The sequence below is a fragment of the Somniosus microcephalus genome, chromosome 16, assembly GCF_052327205.1.
Source record: "Somniosus microcephalus isolate GS21.2 chromosome 16, FLI_Smic_1.0, whole genome shotgun sequence".
NCBI lineage: Eukaryota > Metazoa > Chordata > Chondrichthyes > Squaliformes > Somniosidae > Somniosus > Somniosus microcephalus.
Genome location: NC_141002.1, coordinates 77683565 through 77708566, shown reverse-complemented (window position 1 = coordinate 77708566; position 25002 = coordinate 77683565). Strand labels below are relative to the sequence as shown.

The window sequence follows — 25002 nt, the reverse complement described above, 5'->3', positions numbered from 1 at the left end:
AGTGGAATACAAACACACACACAGGCAGGTATAACAGTGGTTTACCACAACCAGCTCTAACAAATACAGCACTGCCATATTGTCGATGAGGTCTTTCAATAGCCAGGACCATTCCTGGTATTTTTGGGCGGTTGTTCTCACTTCCTCTATGTGTCTCCTGCAGGCAGAGGACATCACACTCCAACTCATTGCATAATGTAACGAGGATGTTTTGTTTAGCTATAGAGAACCCTTCAACATTAACAGATATAACAGTCAATGCCGGTCTTGAAAAAGACCCGTGTTTCTGACATCGACGACTACTTCCGTCTTCAGGCATAATGTTGGTACTTGATCAAATTAGCGGTACGAAATCGATGTATACACTACTTGCTGTGCGTGGTGGTGGTAGAATTGGTTGAAACAGGGCCGCGACGTGAACGCTTCTACCTTGACCCCAGTGAGAATCTGACATCTATACACTCTTTGTCTATAAAACCTTATTTGTGTAAACTTTATTCATTATGAACTCATGATATAAATGTCCACATTTATAATGGAAACTGCCTATGTAAACATAGCAACTGTAATTATACCTTCCCAACAGTGGTGGCACTGTAGCGCCTCAGTTTTGCACATCCAGCTTCTCAGCCTGTACTGTAGAGAAACTCCAAGGCTCCAATCAACTCCCCTTCTCTGCTTCCCACAGCAGTTTTTAACTATAAATAATAATATAAAATCAAAGTCTTACATTAAAAATGAGGACAGAACATATGGGCCTGAAATGTTATATTTTTTCTGGAGTAAAAGCACTGTGGTTCTGGAATTCCGAGTGTTAGCCAGATATAGCAGAGTTACAGATGTTCTAAAATACACACTAAATTCCAGTGGAACTGGGTGTTGGCAGAAAATGTGACCACCCCAAAGTGGTGCATGTATGCAAATGACATAGTAATGAGGTCAAAACCTGCTGTATGAGAAATTCCACCATTTACACCAGAATTGCACTCGACTTAAACTTGTAAAAAAGAGGGATATGTTACCTGCATGACATCAAACCAAGAAGTGGTTGAGTTTATAGGCTTTGATCATCCACAGTCTTTTTCTTCAATATTAGCTTCTACTGGAGTGATTCGAAAAAACTTTTCTCACCTGTGCTGCTAAAGAAGGATTTTGCAAACTGCCTTTTAGCAGTTTCAGGCAGGGAATCGTTTTTTTCATCAGCCTTCTGTCATGAAGCCCTTAACATGGGGTTCACTATGGGCATTTCCACAGATGCCCTTATGGTGGAGGCAGAATTGAAGCCGGAGGAAGGGGAAATGTGAGCCACAAGCAGGATAAAGGTACACAGAAGAAAAGAAGACCAACCAGGAAGCAGCTTTGCACTAGAGTCTACAGACCATGCTGCTCCCTTGAGAATGTATCAGAAGAAATCTGCTTAAAGAGGCAATGGTCCAATAAGGAGAAATTGAAGGAACACCATGTCCAGTTGCAAATTGACCTCCAACATCCTCTCAAACTCAAAAAAAAAACATATCTCAGAATACTGGACTTTCATTTCATAAAGTGTTTTTTTTGTGAAACTCTATGGCCTAGAAATTGAGTTTTGGCGCTGCCAGGGCTTTAGCGCCGGAAGTTAGTGCTGGAGCTAAGTCGCGCTGGTCGGGCCCAAAATTCACTGGTTCTGCGCCCAAACGGCTGCCGGCGCTGCTGAAAGCTGTTAGCGCCTGAAAACTGGCGCTATGCGCTGAATTTCGGCGCTATTCCGGCGCTGCGGCGCCCGCTGCGGTGCAGCAGGTTCGGGAAGTGCAGGCCTCCTCCTTCCCTTAAGGAGGAGCTGCCTGCACCCAGCCGCGGCCCGCGATAATCTTATTAAAAATGAGCCCGGCACCTCGGACAAGTGCCGGGCTTGCTTCTGTTCCGGGGGGGTGGGGGGGGGAAGTCCGGGGAGGGAGCTGCGGCCAGGCGGGCGGCGGGAAAGCGGCCGGCCGCCGCGGGGCCTTTAATGCGCCGGCGCAAACTTGTGCAAGGCACCTCTGCCAGAACGTTGCTTGCGGCTGCCACGGGCGAGGCGGCCGCAAGTCAATTTCGGCGCTGGGGCCCGTCACCACGGCAACCGGGACGCTGCGCACACCGATGACGTCATCGGTGCCGGCGCAGCGCTACCGGTCTACCGCGGCGGAAGGGCCCCAGGCAATTTAGGCGCCGGCGCCAATTGCAGCGCTAGGCCCTCTAGCGCCGCAAAATCGGCGCTAAGGGCACTGAATTTCTAGGCCTATATTTACAACAGGTACCATGCCTACCCCTAGTATCTCTCTGTTGTTCTGAAACCTATCCTAATCCTACACCAAGATGCTACCTGAGGGCCAGAGATGCAAGTGGTGTTTGGCTGTGCTGAGATATCATGAGCCACCTGATATCAAGGATGTTCTCATCTCAGGGCCGCTCACTCCCAGGGATACTCTTCAACAGACTGTATTGCCACTTTAGATGTGTGGGCAGTCTGGTCCTGTATCCTGACAGCTACATGAACAAGTATCAGAGGGGGCTGGCTGGAATAATCACATCAGCTGTCATCAGAAGAGAGGACAATATTATGAAGGCAGATTCTAGCCGCACCGCTTGTGCTGGGTCCTAGATATGATTGTATACTAATTAACAGGAGGGTAGACATGATGGTATGAGTTAGATCCTATAGACCCTGAGAGGTTGCAGCCCAAATCTCTTGGAAGCCAAACAGGTCATAAACCCCTGAAGGCCAGTGATCAAGGCATTCACGTTGGATGCACTAATTGGTCTGGAGATCTCTTTGTCAGGAGAGAATAGATGCTGCCACTTTCTCCAGATATTGCAGAATTGTGTTGAATCCTTATATATTGGCATTGACTCTGCCATGACCCCTACCATCTGCCTCAGATCCTTCAAGATAGTCCTCAGTGCCTCCATGTAAGTGTGATGCTCATCCACTATCCCTTTTTGAACAGAACAGCAGAACTAAGTCTCCAAGCTCTGGAGCTAAGGACTGACTTTTGCAGAGCCTCTTCATTGTTAGATCACATTTTCATCTCTGACTCCTCTGGTGTCCTCGTATGTTGTGTTTCACCCAGTGAAAAATCCTGATCGAAACTATCTGTGTCCTGGGGTGGAATTCTCTGAGCTGATTAAAGAGAGAAAGGGCAAATGACGGCACAAGTGAAGACGTGGACCTGACAACTTCTGCCCATATCTCTGTCAGGAGGATATTCAAATCTCACTCCCTGAAGTTCGCCACTCGAATATTCAATCTGGCTGCCATCCTTCTTGCCCAGGCTTCCTACTTCCTCCTGTACTGCCATATTCCTATTACCGCACCAGGTCTATGCCATTCCCAGCTCCATTTTCCATTCAATCCCATCTCCCCCCTCCCCACCTCCCCCATCCCACCCCTGCTAGCCAATCAGGGCCCATTTGTGGTTTAACTACTGCCTCTGCAATTTCCCAAACTCCCAACCCCAGCGTATGTGAAGTGCTGCAGTTTGGATTTAAATCTACATTTTCCGCCATATGCTAATTACCTAGCCGTACAATTTTGAATGGGGTAAGGACTGAGACTTCACAGTGGACAGAAGTACTGCCCCCTCACTTTTGGTGATGCAGTGGCACTATTAGAATTTCAGGGCCTCTGGGCTAGAAATTCATCTACTTACCGCCACTCTATAGCGCCGTGAAAAGGTGAAAAAATGGCGGCCGCCGCTCTTTCGCCAGCTGGAGGCGGGTCCCGTAGCAGCCACCATTTTCTTCCTTACCTTTGCGCTGCTGGTAACTGGCAGCGCCCTAGAAAAAAAATGGCAGCATGGTGACGTCAATCGGCGTGCAATGCCGACTTAACGTCACCACTCCGAACTCAGTGCTGGGTCATAAGCGTGGCAGGTAAACTTGGCATGCAAGCAGGCTGACAGTGGTAATTTCAGGACCTATTAAAGCACATCTCTCAGGTAAGTTTGGATTTAAGCTTTTGGACTTTTAAATTTTTTTATTCAAGTAGTGGCTTGGTGCAATAGAGATTAAGGGGGAAAAATTAGGTGGCGCTAACTTCGCTGGGGCGCTACTTTTAAATTCAGTGGTAGTGCCCCAAGCAGGAGGCGGGCTGCTACTGGAAGCGCTCCCCCTCCTTCCTGGGGTGCTACCATTGAATATTGCTGCGCTATGTGCAACAGCGCCGCGGTATTGCAGGCCTCCCTCCCCTGATTAAAGGGGAAGGGCCTAGCGATGCATGCACCGGAGCCCTGCTGGACCACCGGGGAGCGGGGTGCCGTGAAAACAGTCCAGCACTCAAGAGGAGTGCCGGGCTGACCGAACACCCTGCATAAAAAAGCAGAAGGGGGCAGGTGCTGGCAGGCGGCCCCCCAAAAAATGGCCTCCCGACACCTGCCCTTTAACTTGCGCCGCTGCGGCCACAAAAACGCCACCCTGACTGTGTTGGACATATCATCCAGTGGTAGGTCAGGGGGCTCACCGAGGTTTGCGGCCAGGGCACGAGCAGGGCGCTGCGCACAGTGATGATGTCATTGCCAGAGGTGCGGCGCCACGGGGCGCTACTGTCTACCGCCGCCACTAACCTCCCGCTGAATTTCGCGGGAGGCGATACCAGTGCCACACCCAGGCACTAGAGATTTTGTGCCCCATTAGCACCCCTCTAATGGGAGGCGCAAAGCAACCCAATTTTTCCTCCTAATAGTTTTTTAAATGTGTGAGGAGTGCTGCTGGATGTTTGCAAGGCCTCAGATGGTAAAGGAAGGCCTCTGAGAAGACAGAAAATGCTGCAAATACTCAGCAGGTCAGACAACATTCATGGAGAGAGAAACAGAGTTCACGTCTCAGGTCGAGATGCTGCCTGACCAGCTGAGTATTTCCAGCATTTTATGCTGTCATTTCAGATTTACAGCATCTGCTCGCAGGGGGAAGAGGGAGCTGCAGAAGAGGAAGATGCAGAAGGAAGGATGCAACCCAGACAGCCCCTTTCTGGCCAGGATATCCTAGATGGAATCATCCACCAGCGGTACCAGTCCCTACAACCCCAATTTCCCTTCCAACATTGGTCCCACACCTTACCTTCTCTCTTTACTGACCATCACAGCGTCCTCTTGGCCACAATGCTGAAATAAAAGCCACCACAAAGCAAACCTGCCAATCCAATTTTATACATCTATCCATCCAATATGACATCAAGAAATCAAACTCATCACCTTTGTTCATTCTCTTAGTGACCTGTCTTTTGTGTGCCTTTGCCTATCCTACTGATGTCATGCAGTGCTACCCCAGTGGCTGCAGTTTGGCTGGTGGAAGGCTGCTGACTTTCAGTGGGGGACACTGCAAATGGCCTTGCTGGTCGACCTTGAGGAGTTGGTGGCTGGGAGTGTCAAATCGAGTGACTGTGTTTCTTCTTCTTCTTCACTCTCCTTCTTCTTGGTCACCCACTGGCTGGGCAGGCTGCATTTCTTGGGTGTGTGCAATGAGGAAGGCAAAAGGGTGGAGTTGTGGTGACGGGAGGGTAGGAAAGAAAGAGGTGCATACCAGAAGGAGGATAACATATGAGGATACCAGCATCTTGTATCCTTTCAGCCCTGCCACTGACCAAGGGCTCAGCCATGCCCCTGCCAAGAATGGCCTGCACCGTCTACTCCAAGGGGGTCAGGTGAGGCTAGGAATGGGAGATGTACCTTGTCATTGGTACAAATTGTTGGTAGGTGAGTGATTGGAGGTGGGTGTCGTGCATTGAGCAGTGTGCGAGGCTAGTGGTGCAGTTGGTAGGAGACGGCTTTTGAAGATGCAGTTACGGACCTTGACCAGTGGTCTGAGGCCATGAAGCTTCTTTGGGCACTGGAGCCAGGTGGTGGGGGCGACACTGCAGTGATGGCCTTGGTGATGTATTCCCACATCATTCTTTCTGGAGGGTCTCTTGCCCCTGTGGGTGGAGGATCTGTCTTGCAGTGTTGACCCCCTGCAGAAAGCTGGAGTGCTGCATGCGAGACCCTTGGTGCCACTTCCCTGGCTTGCTGAGACATTTGTGTTAGCGCTGAAGCAGTTTTCCCATTTTTTGAAGTTCAGAAGGGAATTCAGCTTTAAGAGCTGAATAATCACATTTGGGACTTCTTTTTAATGTTACTTTTTTTGAAAGGCAGTAAGGGCTGAAAACTGCATTGATTCACTGTATTTTAATTTGCATTGGTTCTGAGTGCATTGCCCCTTTAATTCATAGCCCTTTTAATTGCCCACAATTGCTTGCAATCTCCACAGCCTCACTCGCAGAGGCTGTGCAAAGCTCGAACGCCACTTCAGGATGGAATTTCGCCTGAGGTCTCCACTAACACCAGCAAGAGGGTGTTGCATGGAAGGTTAGCGCTGCGCCACCAATCTCCAGCCCCCCAGACGAATTTACCCTCCTTAGCATTACGGCCATTTTCAGCAGCTGTTAACTCGTGGCGAACACGAATTTCTAGGCCCATGACTTTAAAATGGGGCTTGAATTACTTGCGTGTGCCCATGTCCAATTATCCGCTTTCCTCCAACCCCGCTTCACCTATAATCGATAGATTTGTATTAGGTAAGGGTATCGAGGGATATAGAACAAAGGTGGAGTTGTGACACAGATAAGCCATGATCTAATTGAATGGCAGAACTGACTTGAGGGGCTAAATGGCCTATTCCTGTTCCTATATTGCTATGTTTCTATGATTACTTACATACAGGAACATTTTGAAAACCTACAAAGTACAAATAGAAAGGAAAATGAAAAGTGAAGTGACGATACAAGTACTCAAATACTTCTTGATCCTTTTTAATGGAATCCTTCTTGTAAGTATATTGTTTATATGTATTCACAGCTTCAGAGGGTTTCTGCAGATTACTAGTGATTGTGAAAATTGTTTAAAGATGCATTGGCCCTGACATTTCACAGAATCACAGAATCACAGAAACCCCACAGTGCAGATAGAGGCCATTTCGGCCCATCGAGCCTGCACCGACACATATCCCACCCGATCCCCGTAACCCCTACACCAACACATATCCCACCCTATCCCTGTAACCCCACGTATTTAATCCCCCTAACACTAAGGGTCAATTTATCATAGCCAATCAACCTAACCCGCACATCTTTGGACTGTGGGAGGAAACCGGAGCACCCGGAGAAAACCCACGCAAACACGGGGAGAATGTGCAAACTCCACACAGACAGTCGCCCGAGGCCGGATTCGAACCCGGGTCTCTGGCGCTGTGAGGCAACAGTGCTAACCACTATGCCAATTTATGGGGATGCAGGGAGGGAGGAATGGGGAGAAGTCATAGTGGCTGGGAAACCCAGAATAGTGGGTAACCCGGAATAGTGGGTAACCCAAAGGTCCTGCAGAATTTAACAGCAGGACCTCATTTAATTTTTTTGTCTTCATTTCCCACTGGCAGCCAGCCAAATTGAGGGGCTAGATGGCTGCTGTTCAGGGAGGCCTGTACAGGTAGGCCGCAGCCGAGGATCGGAGAGGAGGAAGGAAGAGATCATGTGAAGGGATAATTACTAGTCCTAGCTCTTTTTGGGCTACCCCAGATCAGGCGTATTCCCTAGACGTTCACCTTCAACTAAAGTTAGAGATAGCCGAATTCTATAAGACGCTTAATTGGGTCTAAAGGTCCAGGCTATCTCTCTCTAAAGGAAAGGAACAACTTGAAGATGTTACCGTCCTCCAGATAGCACTTTTAATAAGTTTAACTGGACTGTAACCTTCCGGATATTATGAGGGTCCAGAAAACCCCCCAGAATTCTGCAACCCCTCTCAAAAGAGTGTACAGAGATTGAGTTTACAAGTTTGATACAGAAGTACTCTGTGAGACAATTCTAAAAATATATAGATTTATTAAAGAACCAACATGTATTTAATAGCTGGTGAGTCAATCGTAACTTTAACAGTTCAAAATACAAATAGCTTACAATTCTTATTCTCAAATCTTAACTTCGTTACATTTTTACATTTCTAAGTCTTATTTCTAATCCAGGATATCCACCAAAATCAAATAAGAGTACCTTTTGATCCCCGAGACTCAAAGAGTTAAAAACTTACAGAGCCTGCCTCTGAAGTTAAGAATCGCTTGTCCCTTCCAGTGACTTCTGACTTCATATCTGAAAGTTCCATATTTTATACTCTTTTTGCAGTGGTTTATCCTTTGAAGTTTTCTGCTGATGTAAGCTAATTATCTCTAGTCATTCTTTCTGTTGACTTCTTTCTAATCTTACTGTCAGTTCAGCTATTAACTTGCAGAATCCTGTCTCTACCTTTAGGTGTTCAAATTTTATCATAAATAATGGTTATGACAGATGTATCTATTTGATGCCATTCTTACTAAGGTCTTTCATTCAATTTCTAAATCACCTTAGCTGGTTGAAAGCAGACATCGTGTCTCCTAACTGTTCTATTTTCAACACAAACACAATGGGCTGGATTTTCATTGAGGACTCAGGTAGGAGGCGGGACTACAACTTTCGGGGTTGTAGTTCCGCCTCCATCGAGTTCTAGCCAACCCATGCGATTTTGACTTGATTGACCTTGTTAAGCCCACCCAGCGGGCTCAGCAGGCCAATTAAGGGCCACCCGGTAACAGGTGACATCACAGATTGATATTTCATCTGTCAAGACCTTTTGACAGATGAAATATCAACGTTTCACAGCTGTTTGAAGCTGTCAAACGCTGACAATCTGTATTCTAAGTTTATTCCTTCCTCTCAGGATGATTTAGAGATCTCCCTGGAACAGAAAGCTGAATGCTGCAATTTTTGACAGCTCGCAGCCATTCTGCTTTCTGTGCCAGTGAGATGAGGGACTCCCGAGACCTGAAGGAAGGCTGCAAAGGTAAGTAAAGGTATGTAAAACTTCTTTAAACACTTTACACACACCAAACACACTTACCTTTGCACTCACGCACCCATCACTCACCTGAACACCAGACATCTCGACCCCTCCAAGCCCTTCATCCCGATGGTCTGCCTCCTCTAATTTGGTTTGGAGCTGCCGGGAATCCTACACTTCAACATTAAAAATAGGGATTAGGCTAAAAACTGCCTGTTAGCTACCTGTTAACAGGCAGTTAATTTGGCACTAATCCCCTTCCCACCTCGGGGAGGCGGGTCTCAGTGTGGGTCGGGTACCCGTCTCCTTTGAAACTGGCATGGAGGCAGGTTGGGGGTGGGATGGGTTCGTGCCCCCTGATTTCAGGATTTTAACCCCCCACATGCCTCCAATCCCGCCTCCACAGCCCAATGAAAATCCTGCCCATTAATGTGCTTGCTTGGTGCATCTATTGAAGTCATATTTACAAAGTCTTCTGTTTGTACTTTTTACAACATGTAAATCAAAAACACTTCAACTAGGGTGTTCTATGCATTTCTTAGCTACTTCAATTGCTTGTATTAAGAATTATGTCTCCTGTCTTTCATTTGATATTACTTTTACAAAGGCACATGTTCCTTTAATATTCTGTGTTTCTGTTCGAAGTGTTAGTTTTTAACACTTTAAACTGGGTAATGGTATTGTGTTTCTCCCAAACTGCAGACATTCTGGAAGCAACTCTTTGCTTCTTCAATAGGGCCATTGTTTTAGTATCGACAACCATTCCCATTTCAAAAGCTTGTATGGTGTTTACAGCTTTGTGTCAACAAACCATCTTATCTCAGAACCCTGTATTCTGTTTACAGCTTGTGTTGTTGAGGCTTTTAGATTTTTAAACCAAGTTTTCATGTTTTAATAAAGTCAGAAATCTGTTCATAGGATGGTGTATCTTTCTGAAATATGGCTATTTCCTTTACACATGGAGGTCGATGGGGAGATCGGAGGTCAGGGGGAGATCAGAAAGGCTGGTTGGGGGGGCAAAGACCAGAGGTACGGGGGAGATCGCAAAGACTGGGATCCAATCACGGGGCGGTCCGATCGCAGTGGGAGTTTCTGATCGCGTGGAGGGGACTGATCGCGGGGAAGGGGTGTTCAATTGCTGGGGTGATCCGATCACGGGGGACAAGGGATCCAATCATCGGGAGGGAAGCAGATTAGCTTCCGGGCCGGAGGATGCACTTCTGCTCCTCTTAGCCCACAACAGTACTCAAAAGATACTCTGATGGATCCAGCCGTTCTCGCCTCCCTTCAGCTGCCGGGTTTCCCGAACCCACAGCACTTAAATTTGAAACGGTGGTCAAATTTAAGACACGCAGCCTCATTAACATATTTAAATAACAGGCACTCCTCTGGAGAGCAGGTTAGTCACCCGCCCCCAACCCCCCTCCGTCAAAACTGGAAGTGGACGCGTTTGAGACAGGTTGCGTCGGGTTTCAGATTTTTGACATTTTAACTCTCTCCCATCTGTCCTGGAGCGTTAAAATTCCCCCCATTGTCTTCATGGAAAAAATATATAGGAAAGATTTTATATTGGGGAGAAGAACCGGTAGGTAAACAATACCCATTCTTACGATGTCACATACAATGCTCCCTTTAGATGGGATTTACATTGTTGAACTTCACTTGTTCCATTTGTAATAGACAAAGCTGTAAAATGTGCCATGGTGCTTTACAAATCGAGAGGGGGGGAAATAAATAAAAGAGATGCTGAACCATTGCAGGAAAGTTAAGAGAGGTGACTGAAAGCTTGATCGCAACAATAGGTTTTGAGAAAGTGGAGGGAGAAATAGAGAGGCAGAGAATTCTTGAAAATAGGACCAAGGGAGCTTAAGGTGAAGTTTATGAAGACATAGTGAAGGAGATGGTAGTGGAGACATTTGATAGGATAAAAATGGATAAAGAAGAGGTATTAGAAAGGCTGGCAGTACTTAAAGTAAACAAATCACCAGGAGCGGATGGGATGCATCCTAGGATGCTGAGGGAATTGAGGGCGGAAATCGCGGAGGTACTGGCCATAACATTCCAATCCTCCATAGATATGGGGGTGGTGCCAGAGGACTGGAGAATTGCAAATGTTACACCATTGTTCAAAAAAGGGTGTAAAGATAAACCCAGCAACTACAGGCCGGTTAGTTTAACCTCGGTAGTGGGGAAGCTTTCAGAAACAGTAATCAGAGACAAAATTAACAGGTGTGGATTAATTAAGGAAAGCCAGCATAGATTTGTTAAAGGCAAATCTTGTTTAACCAACTTGATCGAGTTTTTTGATGAGGTAACAGAGAGGGTTGATGAGGGTAATGCGGCTGACGTTGTATACATGAATTTCCAAAAGGCATTCAACAAAGTGCCACATAATAGGCTTGCCAGCAAAGTTGAAACCATGGAATAAAAGTGACAGTGGCAGCACAGATACAAAATTGGTTAAGTGACAGGAAACAGAGAATAGTGGTGAACGGTTGTTTTTTGGACTGGAGGAAGGTATACAGTGGTGTTCTAGGACCACTGCTTTTCTTGATATATATTAATAACTTGGACATGGGTGTACAGGGCACGATTTCAACATTTGCAGATGACACAAAACTTGGAAGTATAGCGAACAGTGAGGAAGAGAGTGATAGACTTCAGTAAGACATAGACAGGCTGGTTTAATGGACGGACATGTGGCAGATGAAATTTAATGCAGAAAAGTGTGAAGTGAGACATTTTGGTAGAAAGAATGAGGAGAGGCAATATAAACTAAAGGGTACAATCCTAAAGAGGGTGAACAAAGAGAGAGACCTGGGGGTATGTGTGCACAAATCGTCGAAGGTGGCAGGGCAGGTTGAGAAAGCAGTTAAAAAGGCTTACGGGATCCTGGGCTTCATAAATAGAGGTAGAGAGTACAAAAGTGTGGAAATTATGATGAACCTTTATAAAACACTGGTTCGGCCCCAGCTGGAGTATTGTGTCCAATTCTGGGCACCACACTTTAGGATGGATGTGAAGGCCTTAGAGAAGGTGCAGAAAAGATTTATGAGAATGATTCCAGGGATGAGGGACTTCAGTTACATTGATAGACTGGAGAAGCTGGGGTTGTTCTCCTTGGAGTATAGAAGATTGAGAGGAGATTTGATAGAGGTGTTCAGAATCATGAGGGGTCTGGACAGAGTAGTAACAGAGACAGAGACAGATTGCGGTAATTACAGAGGAGTTTCCCTGCTATCTGCCACAGGAAAAGTCATCGCAAGAATCCTCCTCAATCACCTTCTCCCAGTAGCCGAAGTGCTCCTCCCAGAGTCGCAATGCGGATTCCGCCCACCAAGGGGCACAATAAAAATGATCTTCACCGCACGGCAATTACAAGAGAAATGCAGGGAACAGCACCAACCACTGTACATGACCTTCTTTGATCTCACAAAGGCCTTCGACACTGTCAACCATGAGGGATTATGGAGTGTCCTCCTCAAATTCGGCTGCCCTCAAAAGTTTGTCACTATCCTCCCTCTCCTTCATGATGACATGCAAGCCGTAATCCTGACCAACGGTTCCACCACAGACCCAATTCACGTACAAACCGGCGTCAAGCAAGGCTGTGTCATCGCACCAACGCTCTTCTCGATCTTCCTTGCTGCAATGCTCCATCTCACCCTCAGTAAGCTCCCCACTGGAGTGGAGCTAATTTACAGAACAAACGGGAAACTGTTCAACCTCCATCGCTTCCAGTCCAGATCCAAGGTCGTCCCATCCTCTGTCGTCGAATTACAGTATGCAGACGACGCTTGCGTCTGCGCTCACTCGGAGGTTGAACTCCAAACCATCGTCAACACCTTCACCGAAGCGTACAAGAGCATGGGCCTTACACTAAACATCCGTAAGACAAAGGTCCTCTACCAACCTGCCCCCGCCACACAGTGCTGCCCCCCGATTATCAAAATCCACGACAAGGCCTTGGACAACATGGACCACTTTCCATACCTCGGGAGCCTACTGTCAACAAGGGCAGACGTCAACGACTAAGTCCAACACCGCCTTCAGTGTGCCAGTGCAGCCTTCGGTCACCTGAGGAAGAGAGTGTTTGAAGACCAGGACCTCAAACCCGGCACTAAGCTTATGGTCTACAGGGCAGCTATGATACCCGCCGTGCTGTATGCCTCAGAGACATGGACCATGTACAGCAGGCACCTCAAAGCACTGGAGAGGTACCACCAATGCTGCCTCCGCAAGATCCTGCAAATCCATTGGCAGGATAGGTGCACCAACGTCAGTGTTCTGGCTCAGGCCAACATCCCCAGCATCGAAGCTCTGACCACGCTCAATCAGCTCCGATGGACGGGTCACATTGTCCACATGCCCGATACGAGACTCCCAAAACAAGCGCTCTACTCGGAGCTCCAGCATGGCAAGAGAGCCCCAGGTGGGCAGAGGAAGCGCTTCAAGGACACCCTCAAAGCCTCCTTGAAAAAGTTTAACATCCCCACCGACACCTGGGAATCCCTGGCCCAAGACCGCACAAAGTGAAGGAGAAGCATCCGGGAAGGCGCCGAACACCTCGAGTCTCTTCGCCAAGAGCAAGCGGAAGCCAAGCGCAGGCAGCGCAAGGAGCACATGTCAACCCAAGCACCCCACCCACCCACCCCTTCAACCACCGTCTGCCCCACCTGTGACACAGAATGTAGGTCCCGCATTAGACTAATCAGTCACCTGCGAACTCATTTTTAATGTGGAAGCAAGTTATCCTTGGTTCCGAGGGACTGCCTAAAAAGGACAGAGTAGGTAGAGAGAAACTGTTCCCATTGGCAGAAGGGTCAAGAACCAGAGGATACAGATTTAAGGTGAATGGCAAAAGAACCAAAGGCGACGTAACAAAAAACTTTTTTTACGCAGCGCGTGATTAAGATCTGGATGTACTGCCTGAAAGGGTGGTGGACGCAGACTCAATCTTATCTTTCAAAAGGGAGTTGGATAAGTATCTGAAGGAAAAACATTTGCAGGGCTACGGGGTAGGGCAGGGGAGTGGGACTAGCTGAGTGTCGGCACGAATGGCCTTGTTCCGTGTTGTAACCATTCTATGATTCTATGAAGGATGGTAAGCTGGCACCTTAACATTCTATTTGTGTTATTAATCAACACCTCACACTTCACATATTATTAAACGTTTGTCAATTACCACTCCCAAATTCTTTGGTTTTTAAATGTTCTTGCTAATTTTTCTCCCTGAAGGTGTTGATTGCTTGCTAGAGAATGCTTCCATGTACCTTGTTCATATGAGAGTCTAGAAAGTAATCATTGACAGGTCATTTGACCATGACTGAACATTACTGCTGAGCCAGATCCTACCCTTACACAAGATCTACACAGTGCACTTTCAGCAGGGGTAGCTGAATAGCAATCACGGTTGTAGTGATCAATAACATGTTATTCTGTGGTGGACACTAGGTGGAGCCGTAGAGCTGTATATAGCTGTATGTATATAATAAGACTACACTACCCAGCTGTATGTACATTGGGACTACATTGCCCATGAGGCACTAGGCTACCCACAAGGCAACAGTCAAGATGGCAGCCTGCACACAGGAGCACACATGCTGCATCTCTACAGATACTGTACCTAGAGAACGTGTACTGAATAAATGACTAGCTAGAAGCTAGCTGTGTTCATAATAAGAATGTCTAATTATTAATGAACATAAGAATGGTAAGGCACCCTGGATGAATTTCACCTCCCAGTGCAAGGGTATTGAGACCAATTGTAGTGGCCCTATTGCTGATTTGAGTAAGATCATCTAACTCAGCAGATATTCAGGACCAATTTGATCTATATGGCTCAGCTACTTATTTGTTCACTCCTTTTAGGTTTATTCTCACCTATATGATATTCTTTACATCCATCCACATTAAACCAATCTAACTGCTGAGCATCTCCATATCTGTTTCGCATAATTTTAGCCATTATAACATTTTTTGCCATTTCATGCAATATTTTGTCAAAGACAAGCTTAGAATATTTGCTTTTAATCCTTTCCTTGCCTTTAAGCAACTTATAAAAAGCAGAGTTCCAGATGGAAATTCAAGAAGTTGAGGCCCATGTGTAATCAACTAGACATTTCTTTCCAGCTCATATAATCTCAGTTTTATAATTTCATGTTGTCCCAGAATACACATAAAGATCTAATCAATCGCAATGCATTTAATTACTTCTCCTCTGTTTCTGTAGCCATTCATTTAGTGAGATTTGTCAAGCTCACTAGCCTATAATTTTCAGGGTCACGACGCTGACCTTTATTAAGTACTGATATTACATGAATATTGGCCACCTTCCAGTCCTTGGGTATCTCCCCAAGCCTCAGTGAGCCCCTAAATATATTTGCCAAGTTCCCTGCACTTCTTTCATTGGTTCCTCAATAATCTCTTGATGTATGACTAGATTGCATCTTGGTGCTTATCTGCTTTCAGTGGCTTATGTTTTACATTTCCTCCACTATTATCAATCTACTTTATACATTTCCCAATGTCCCAGTCAACTTGCTTGCAGGATCAGGCATCATTCATTTGGATAATGGTACTGAATAATTTGCTAACATTCACATCTGTGACCAGTCTACCAATTTTGCTCTTTTGAGCTGGTATAAGCATAACAAAAACTTTTCTTTCTGGCCTCCTTTACGACCATCACATTTTGTTTTGCTAACTTCCACTCTTCTTCTCGGTAGCTCTCTGTTAGCTGCCTTAATTAACTTAATTTCCTTCATTTCCCGATTGTCTATATTGTGCAAAGTTCCTTCTGCTTTTGCTTTATGCTTTTATTTATCTACTAAGTCATTTTGACATTTAGAGATATTATCTAATGGTTTCGAAGTGGCGTGGATTTCATCTGGACCCTTAAATGTCTCTGAAATGAACCATTTCTCTGTAGTTTCAGCCTCTAATCTCCAAACAAATCTTTTAAAGTTCCTCTCTTATGTTAAAAAAGTGCTCTTCTGAAGTTCAGCACTTGAATTCTAATATTCTTGTTGGTAATCCTCAACAACATGTCAAATAAAAATTATGATTGCTTGTGCTTAAATGATCCTTCACTTCATATTTACCGACCATTTCCAATTCATTAGTAAATTCTAAATCTAATAAATCATTTTTCTTTGTGCACTGGTTGCCAAGCTGTATCAAAAGGCAATGCTAGACTACTTAGTAAAGATGTTTCCTCCTCCAGAGGAAAATGGCTCTTTTACCCACTTAGTTAGTAGATAACCCAATTCATCCATGACTGCAGCCATTTTTCTCTAGTAGGAGAAGGGAGAATACTAATGGAAAATCAAAGAGGAAGGTAGAAAATATTTTTTACAAAGCGGCTCCAAGTATTTATGTTCTTTCAAGTGGAAAGTAATGTTTCCAGACAACAGACCATTTTACTCACAAGTGCAGCCACGTCACGATGTAGAGCCCCAAATTATAAATCACAAAGCTTCTCCTACTGTATTTGATTTAACATGTTCCAACGTGTACATTCTTTCAGATTATTGGAGCAATCATTTTAGGATGTGGCATTTGGATCTTATGGGATGAGAACAGTTTTATTAGCACGCTATGTGAGTACTTTTTGTTATTGTACATTAAGGAGATATTGGGGAAAATTATAATACTGAATAAGAGATTGAAAACTTTAAACAGCTTCATGTGTGACACTAACAATTTTCTTACATACTGCAAAAACAATTCACTGAGATTAGGTGCATTACATTTACCCATACTACAAATACAGCTCAGTGTATTGTCATCTATATATATAAATCGGTACTTCTGTCATTCTGTCTATCTGTCTATCTGTTTGTCATCGCGTGTGCGTTGCGGGTATGCACTCGAAAGTTACAGGGCGTACCTACGCGCGCGTTACCTCCAAAGAAAGCTTACGCTTCCGAGACGGTTTTAAGCGTATTTACGTTTCGGCCGGGCTAAAATTGCGCCCGCGGTATCCCAAAAACCTTCAACATTCCGCTCATTAGCATCTCATTATCCGCTCATTAGCGACAGAGTGACCTCGAGCTCGACCAATCGTACGCCGGGTTGCTGGCGTGTGCCACCGGGCCAATCGGTGCGCGTGTGGCCGGGCTTTATCGTTCTGAACCGAGGTGAGTCGCCGCCATCTTGATTCCAAACTTTTCCTTTCTTTTTCCCGCTTTCTGCGTCTTAAAAAAAAACGTTGCTTTTAAAACACATAGGGCTAGATTTTCAGTTGCTTGCGCCAGCAGTTAGCGCCTTAAGAGAAGTGATTTTCGGGCGCTATGCGTGTAGCGCCCGGGCGCAGCGCAGTTTGCGCCCCGCCCCAAATTAAGTTGCCCGTTAGCGCCGGTGCAAAGTTTAGCGGCCGCCCGGATGCGCGCGCAGAAAATGACATCACATCCTCGTGCAACGCCCTTTGGCCGCCCCGAATCCAAACTTCAGTCGGACCGCCCCATTGTGCGGCTGGCGTCCAGAGCGTTTGTAAAATGGAACGCAACAGACTCTGGGGAGCGCAAATTAAAGGGCACTCCGCATGCACTATAAACGGCAGTCTGCATGTGTTGTGTGGAAGGATCCAGTGTGTTGTTCTGAACGGTGTATTTATGTTTCCGGGCACCACCACCACCACCTCCTCCTCCTCCTCCTCCTCCTCCTCCTCCTCCTCCTCCTCCTCCTCCTCCTTTCCCCCCCACACTCTGCTTTTGAAAAGAACACATGCACCCTTCCCCTTTAAGAGCTCAGTGGCACCAGAGTGTCTGCCGTGCGCTGCGCCCGAGCTCGGGCGTTGCGCTCTGCACCGCCGGCTTAGCGCCTAAAGATAGTAGTGGAACGCCTCTTTTAGCGCTCCACCAACCTCTTAGGGCGAAGCCACTGAATTTCTGGCAACGGGGCGCTACTTTGGGGCGGGCGCTAACTTCGGGCGGGCGCTAAGGTTAGCGCCCCAAAACTGTCTATACTGAAAATCTAGCCCATATTGTTTTAAAAAAAAATGATTTAGAAAGTAATTAACTTATCTAATCTCATTAATTTTCCTACCTTTCCCCGTTTTTCCAGGTAGGCCTAGAAGCCTCAGCGTCTCCTCCGCACCCACGCCCGAGCTAGGCACCTCCCGGCCCCACTCGAAGGCTGGAGGGCCGAGCCTCAGCCGACGCCGCTAGGGTGCGCGCACAGCAGGAGCTGAGACGTCTCTCTCTGCCGGGGCTTGCTGAGCGTCCAGCGTTACCCTGGCAACGGGCGCAATCGGCGGTCTTCACCTCGGGGGGAGGGGGGGCGGCCGTGACCCTCGGGGGGGGGGGGGCCGTGACCCTCGGGGGCGGGGGGGGGGCGCGCGCGCAGCAGGAGCAGCTGAGACGCGGCGTCTCTCTCTCTGGCTTGGTCAGCGTCACGGTTGCCCTCGCAACCGGGCCCGCCGGCCGAGAGAGACGCCGCGTCTCAGCTCCTGCTGCGCACGCAATCGGCGGTCTTCGCCTCCGGGGGGGGGGGTGCGACCCTCGGGGGCCGCGACCCTCGGGGGGGGCGCCCGCCGCCCTCCCTCCCCTCCCTCCCCTCCATCCCCCCCGCCCTTCACCCCTGCCCTCCCTCCCCCCTGCCCTCCCTTCCCCCCTCCCTCCCTTCCTCCCCGCCCTCCCTTCCCCTCCCCTGCCCTCCCTTCCCCCCTCCCTCCCTTCCTTCCCCCCTCCCCTCCCCCGCCCTCCCTTCCCCGCCCTCCCCCTCCCTCCCTTCCCCGCCCTCCCTTCCCCTCCCCCTCCCCTCCCTCCCCCCTCCCCTCCCTCTCTTCCCCCCACCCCTCCCCTCCCTCTCTTCCCCCCAGTCGCTCTCTCTCTTCCCCCCCAGTCGCTCTCTCTCTTCCCCCCAGTCGCTCTCTCTCTCTCTCTTCCAACAACAACATGCCCTCGAAAAAGCCTCAGCACCGCCGGGCACTTCAGCTAGTCTCTATATATATAAAAGGATACATCTGTCTGTCTGTCCTTCGGTGTGTCTGTCCGGCTATACACTTTAAAGTTATAGAGCGTACCTACATGTGCGTTACATCAAAAGAAAGCTTACGATTCCAGAACGGTCATAAGCATATTTACGTTTCGGCGAGACAAAAATTGCGCCCGTGGTATCCAAAAAACGTTCAAAATTCCGCTCATTAGCATCTCATTATCCGTTCATTAGCATAGAGTGATGTCGAGGTCGACCAATCGTACGGTCGAGTGACCCGACGGTCGACCAATCGCCGCGTGGCGGGGGCGGGTTCCTGGCGCGTGCGGGCGGGCCCTCCTAGAGTCGAGTGACGGGACGATTGACCAATCCTACGCTTCAGTGACCTGACGGTTGACCAATCGGTGCGTGTGTGGGCGGGCCTTATCGTTCTGAACCAAGGTGAGTCGCCACCATCTTGATTCCAAACTTTTCATTTCTTTTTCCCGCTTTCTGCGTCTTTAAAAAAAAAAGTTGCTGTTAAAGCACATGGGCCTAGAAATTCAGTAAGGCGCTGCAAGCTTTGCGCCCAGTTACCGCCTAAAGAGGGCTTCTGCGCCAGTAGAGGAGGTTGCGCTGATATTGAGCTCGGCGGTAATGGCGGCGGTAGCCGGTAGCGCTGCGCCGGCACCGATGACGTCATCGGTGTGCGCAGTGCCCCGTTTCCGCCCCGATGCCGGCCCGATGCCCATATTCAGTTGCCGCCGCCTCCTCCGTGGCGGCCGCTACTAACATCCGGAGACCAGGGCCTTACTGCAGCCTTAGTGGGGCGCATAAAGGTGGAGGTGCGGCCGGCCGCTTTTTCGGCGGCCGCCTGCCCGCACCTCCTTCCCCGGCCTCCTCCACCACCCCCTTTCCGCGAGCCCGGCACTTCTCCGTGGTGCCGGGCTCATTTGCCGGCACAATCCAGCAGCGATCTCCCCGTTGCAGGCACCTCCACCTTAAGAGAAGGAGGAGGCCTGCAGTACCGCAGCCTGCCGCACCGCATCGGGTGGTGCAGCGGCACCTAGAGCGCTGAAATTCAGTTTCAGCGCCCTAAGCGGGGGCGGGCACACCCTGGAACAGCGCCCGGTTCCAACTTGGGGCGCAAAAAGTGAATATCTGACGGTCGCAAATGGCTCCGCGCCCAGCGCTAACTTTTGGGCACTAGCCAGCTGGCGGAGCCATAGTGAATTTCTAGGCCATATTGTTTTTTAAAAAAGTGAATTACTTTCTAAATCTTTTATCTAATCTCATTAATTTTCCTACCTTTCCCCGTTTTTGCAGGTAGGCCTCGAAGCCTGGGCGTCTGTTGCCAGCCATGCTGGACCTAGGCAATTGTTTTGTGGCAAGCTCCTCCCACCCCTCACCCCCCCACCCCCCCACTGGGCCCGATTCCGAACCAGCGGCCAGCCATCTTGGTAAAGGCTGGCTGGGCTCACTGCAAGCTCCTCGCGCTTCATTCGAGGGGGGGCGGGGCTCAGGAGGGGAGGGGCAGCAGAGAGGGTTACCCCGGCAACCGGGCTCGCCAGCCGCAATCGGCCATCTCAAGCCGCTCAGGCCCAGGCCTGGTCCCGGAGATCGGGAGGCGGAGAGGGGAGGAGGGTTACCAAGGCATCCGGGCCCGGCCAGCCGCAATCGGCCGTCTCAAGCCGCCTCAGGCCCGGCCTCGGGAGGGCGGGGCTCGGGCTGACCGGGGCGCTGCGCTCGGTATGTCAGTGCGTGGGGCGGCACGGAGCTCAGCGGAGCCATCGCCGGCAGAGGGGAGAGGGTCTGCTGGCTCCCCCCTCCTTCCCCCACCTCCCACACCCTTGCCCTCCTCTCTCCCCCTCCCCTCCCCTCCCCCCTCTCCCCCCTCCCCTCCCCCCTCCCCTTCCCTTCCCCCCTCCCCCTCACCCCCTCCCCCTCCTCCCCCCTTCCTCCCCTCCCCCCTTCCTCCCCCTCCCCTCCTCCCCCCTCCCCCCTCCCCTTCCCTCCCCTTCCCCCCCCTCCCCTCCCCCCTCCCCTCCCCCTCCCCTTCCTCCCCCCTTCCTCCCACTCCCCCCTTCGACCCCCCTCCCCCCTTCCCTCCCCCTCCCCTTCCTCCCCCTCCCACCCTTCCTAACCCCTCCCCCCTCCCCTCCCCTTCCCCCTCCCCTTTCCCCCTTCCCCTCCCCTCCACTTTCCTCCCCTCCCCTTTCCCCCTCCCCTTTCCCCCCTCCCCTTTCCCCCCTCTCCCCCTCCCCTCCCCTACCCTCCACCCTCCCTCTCCCCTCCCACCCTTCCTACCCCCTCCCCCCTCCCCTCCCCCTCCCCCCTCCCCCCTCCCCTCCCCTTCCCCCCTCCCCTTTCCCCCTTCCCCTCCCCTCCACTTTCCCCTCCTCCCCTCCCCTTTCCCCCCTCCCCTTTCCCCTCCCCTTTCCCCCCTCCCCTTTACCCCCTTCCCCCCTCCCCTCCCCTTTCCCCCCTCCCCTCCCCTTTCACTCCCGCTCCCCTCCCTTTTCTCCCCTCCCCTTTCCCCCCCTCCCCTCCCCCTTCCCCCCCTCCCCTCCCCTTTCCCCCCTTCCCCCTCCCATCCCATTTCCCCCCTTCCCCCCTCCCCTTTCCCCCCTTCCCCCTCCCCTTTCTCCCCCCTTCCCCCCTTTCCCCCCTTCCCCCCTTTACCCCCTCTCCCCAGTCGCGCTCTCTCTTCCCCCCGTCGCTCTCTCTCTTCCCCCCAGTCGCTCTCTCTCTTCCCCCCAGTCACTCTCTCTCTTCCCCCCAGTCGCTCTCTCTCTTCCCCCCCTAGTCGCTCTCTCTCTTCCCCCCAGTCGCTCTCTCGCTTCCCCCCAGTCGCTCTCTCTCTTCCCCCCAGTCGCTCTCTCTCTCTTTTCCAACAACAACATGCCCTCAAAAGACCCTCGGCAATGCCAGGCACTTCAGCTTCTATATACATAAAAGGATAGATCTGTCTGTCTGTCTGTCTGTCCTTCGGTGTGTCTGTGCGGCTATACACTAAAGTTATAGAGCGTACCTACACGTGCGTTACATCAAATGAAAGCTTACGATTCCGGAACGGTCATAAGCGTATTTAGGTTTCGGCGAGACAAAAATTGCGCTCGCGGTATCCAAAAAACGTTCAAAATTCCGCTCATTAGCATCTCATTATCCGCTCATTAGCATAGAGTGACATTAAGGTTGACCAATCGTACGGTCGAGCGACCCGACGGTCGAACAATCGCTGCGTGGCGGGGCTGGTTCGTCGCACGTGCGGGCCCTCCTAGAGTCGAGTGACAGGACGATTGACCAATCCTATGCTTCGGTAACAGGACGATTGACCAATCGGGGCGTGTGTGGGCGGGCCTTATCGTTCTGAACCGAGGTGAGTCGCCGCCATCTTGATTGCAAACTTTTCATTTCTTTTTCCCGCTTTCTGCGTCTTTAAAAAAATAGTTGCTTTTAAAACACATAGGCCTAGAAATTCAGTCGCGTTTGCGCCCACTTATTGGCTATAGAGTGGTTTGTGCCGGAAGTTTTTTAGCGCCCGAAATTCAGTTGGTCCCTAACATCAGCGTTAGCCGGTAGTGCTGCGCCGGCACCGATGATGTCATCGGTGTGCGCAGCGCCCCGGTTCCAATGCTATTCCGTGCCGATGGCCAAATTCAGTTGCGGCCGCCTCGCCCGTAGCGGCCGCAAACACCGTTTGAAAAACGGTGCCTTGCAGCTCCGAGAGGCCGGCGCATAAAGGTGGAGGGGCAGCCGGCCACTTTCCCGGCGGCTGCCTGGCCGCACCTCCCTCCCTGGACTCCTGCAGCACCCCCCCGCGGCATTGGTGTCTGACTCCCGCGAGCCCGGCACTTCTCCGTGGTGCCGGGCTCATTTGCCGGGGGAATCCAGCGGCGATCTCACGGCTGCAGGCAGCTCCTCCTTAAGAGAAGGAGGAGGCCTGCAGTACCCCAGCCTGCCGCACCGCATCGGGTGCCGCAGCGGCAGCTGGACGCCTGAAACTGACTTTCATCGCCCCAAACGAGGCGGCCAAACCCTGCAATAGCGCCCGCCTCTGTCTTGGGGTGGCGCAACTGAATTTCAGGCCGGCGCTACGGGAATCCGGGCGAGCGCAAAATTTCGGGCACTAAAGACCTGGCGCGGCGATACCGAATTTTTAGCCCATATTGTTTTTTAAAAAAGTTAATTACTTTTTAAATCTTTTCTCTAATCTCATTAATTTTCCTACCTTTCCCTGTTTTTGCAGGTAGGCCTCGAAGCCTGGGCGTCTGTTGCCAGCCATGCTGGACCCTAGGCAATTGTTTTGTGGCAAGCTCCTCCCACCCCTCACCCCCCACCCCACAGCTGGGCCCGATTCCGAACCAGCGGCCAGCCATCTTGGTAAAGGCTGGCTGGGCTCACTGCAAGCTCCTTGCGCTTCATTCGGGGGGGGGGCGGGGCTCGGGAGGGGAGGGGGAGCGGAGAGGGTTACCCCGGCAACCGGGCTCGCCACCCGCAATCGGCCGTCTCAAGCCGCTCAGGCCCAGGCCCGGTCCCGGAGATCGGGAGGCGGAGAGGGGAGGAGGGTTACCAAGGCAACCGGGCCCGGCCAGCCGCAATCGGCCATCTCAAGCCGCCTCAGGCCCGGCCTCGGGAGGGCGGGGCTCGGGCTGGCCAGGGCGCTGCGCTCGGCATGTCAGTGCGTGGGGCGGCATGGAGCTCAGCGGAGTCATCGCCGGCAGAGGGGAGAGGGTCTGCTGGCTCCCCCCTCCCTTTCTCCCCCCCCTCATTCCCCCACCCATCCCCTCCTCTCCCCCTCTCTCCGCTCCCCTCCCCCTCTTCCCCTCCCCTCCCCTCCCCTCCCCCTCTTCCCCTCCCCCCTCCCTCTCCCCCCCTCTCCCCCTCCCCTCCCCCCTCTCTACCCCTTCCCCCCCACCCCCCTCTCCCCCTCCCCTTCCCTTTCCCCTCCCCCTCCCCCTCCCCTCCCCTTCCTCCTCCCCCTTCCTCCCCTCCCCCCTCCCCCTCCCCTCCCCTCCCTCCCCTCCCCTTTCCCCCTTCTCCCCTTCCCCTTTCCCCCCCTTTCCCCCCGTTCCCCCCCAGTTGCGCTCTCTCTCTTCCCCCAGTCGCTCTCTCTCTTCCCCCCAGTCACTCTCTCTCTTCCCCCCAGTCGCTCTCTCTCTTTCCCCCAGTCGCTCTCTCTCTTCCTCCCAGTCGCTCTCTCTCTTCCCCCCAGTCTCTCTCTCTCTTCCCCCCAGTCGCTCTCTCTCTTCCCCCCAGTCGCTCTCTCTCTTCCCCCCAGTCGCTCACTCTCTCTCTTCCAACAACAACATGCCCTCAAAAGACCCTCGGCACCGCCGGGCACTTTAGCTAGTCTATATATATAAAAGGATACGTCTGTCTGTCTGTCTATCTGTCTGTCTGTCAGTCTGTCCTTCGGTGGGTCTGTCCGGCTATACACGCTAAAGTTATAGAGCGTACCTACACGTGCGTTACATCAAAAGAAAGCTTACGATTCCGGAACAGTCATAAGCGTATTTACGTTTCGGCGAGACAAAAATTGCGCCCGCAGTATCCAAAAAACGTTCAAAATTCCGCTCATTAGCATCTCATTATCCGCTCATTAGCATAGAGTGCCTTTAAGATCGACCAATCATACGGTCGAGTGACCCGACGGTCGACCAATCGTTGCGTGGCGGGGGCGGGTTCGTCGCGCGTGCGGGCGGGCCCTCCTAGAGTCGAGTGACAGGACGATTGACCAATCCTACACTTCGGTGACAGGACGATTGACCAATCGGTGCATGTGTGGGCGGGCCTTATCGTTCTGAACCGAGGTGAGTCGCCGCCATCTTGATTCCAAACTTTTCATTTATTTTTCCCGCTTTCTGCGTCTTTAAAAAAAAAGTTGCTTTTAAAATACTATTGTTTTTAAAAAAAGTTAATTACTTTCTAAATCTTTTATCTAATCTCATTAATTTTCCTACCTTTCCCCGTTTTTGCAGGTAGGCCTCGAAGCCTGGGCGTCTGTTGCCAGCCATGCTGGACCCTAGGCAATTGTTTTGTGGCAAGCTCCTCCCACCCCTCACCCTCCCACTGGGCCCGATTCCGAACCAGTGGCCAGCCATCTTGGTAAAGGCTGGCTGGGCTCACTGCAAGCTCCTCCACTTCATTCGGGGGGGGAGGGGCTCGGGAAGGGAGGGGGAGCGGAGAGGGTTACCCCGGCAACCGGGCTCGCCAGCCGCAATCGGACGTC

At 50.7% G+C, this 25002-nt stretch overlaps 1 protein-coding gene across 5 annotated transcripts in view; it reads left to right on the top strand.

The window, feature by feature from the left end:
• The window catches only part of LOC147106311 (CD82 antigen-like), a 156379-nt gene that overhangs the window by 8878 nt on the left and 122499 nt on the right, over positions 1 to 25002 (top strand). For all 5 annotated transcript variants that reach the window (XM_086009302.1, XM_086009300.1, XM_086009299.1 and 2 more), the window contains exons 2-3: positions 6708 to 6813; positions 16381 to 16453. In XM_086009302.1, the coding sequence (XP_085865428.1) occupies positions 6748 to 6813; positions 16381 to 16453 (139 nt within the window). In that variant the 5' untranslated portion in view covers positions 6708 to 6747. The remainder of the gene's footprint in view (positions 1 to 6707; positions 6814 to 16380; positions 16454 to 25002) is intronic.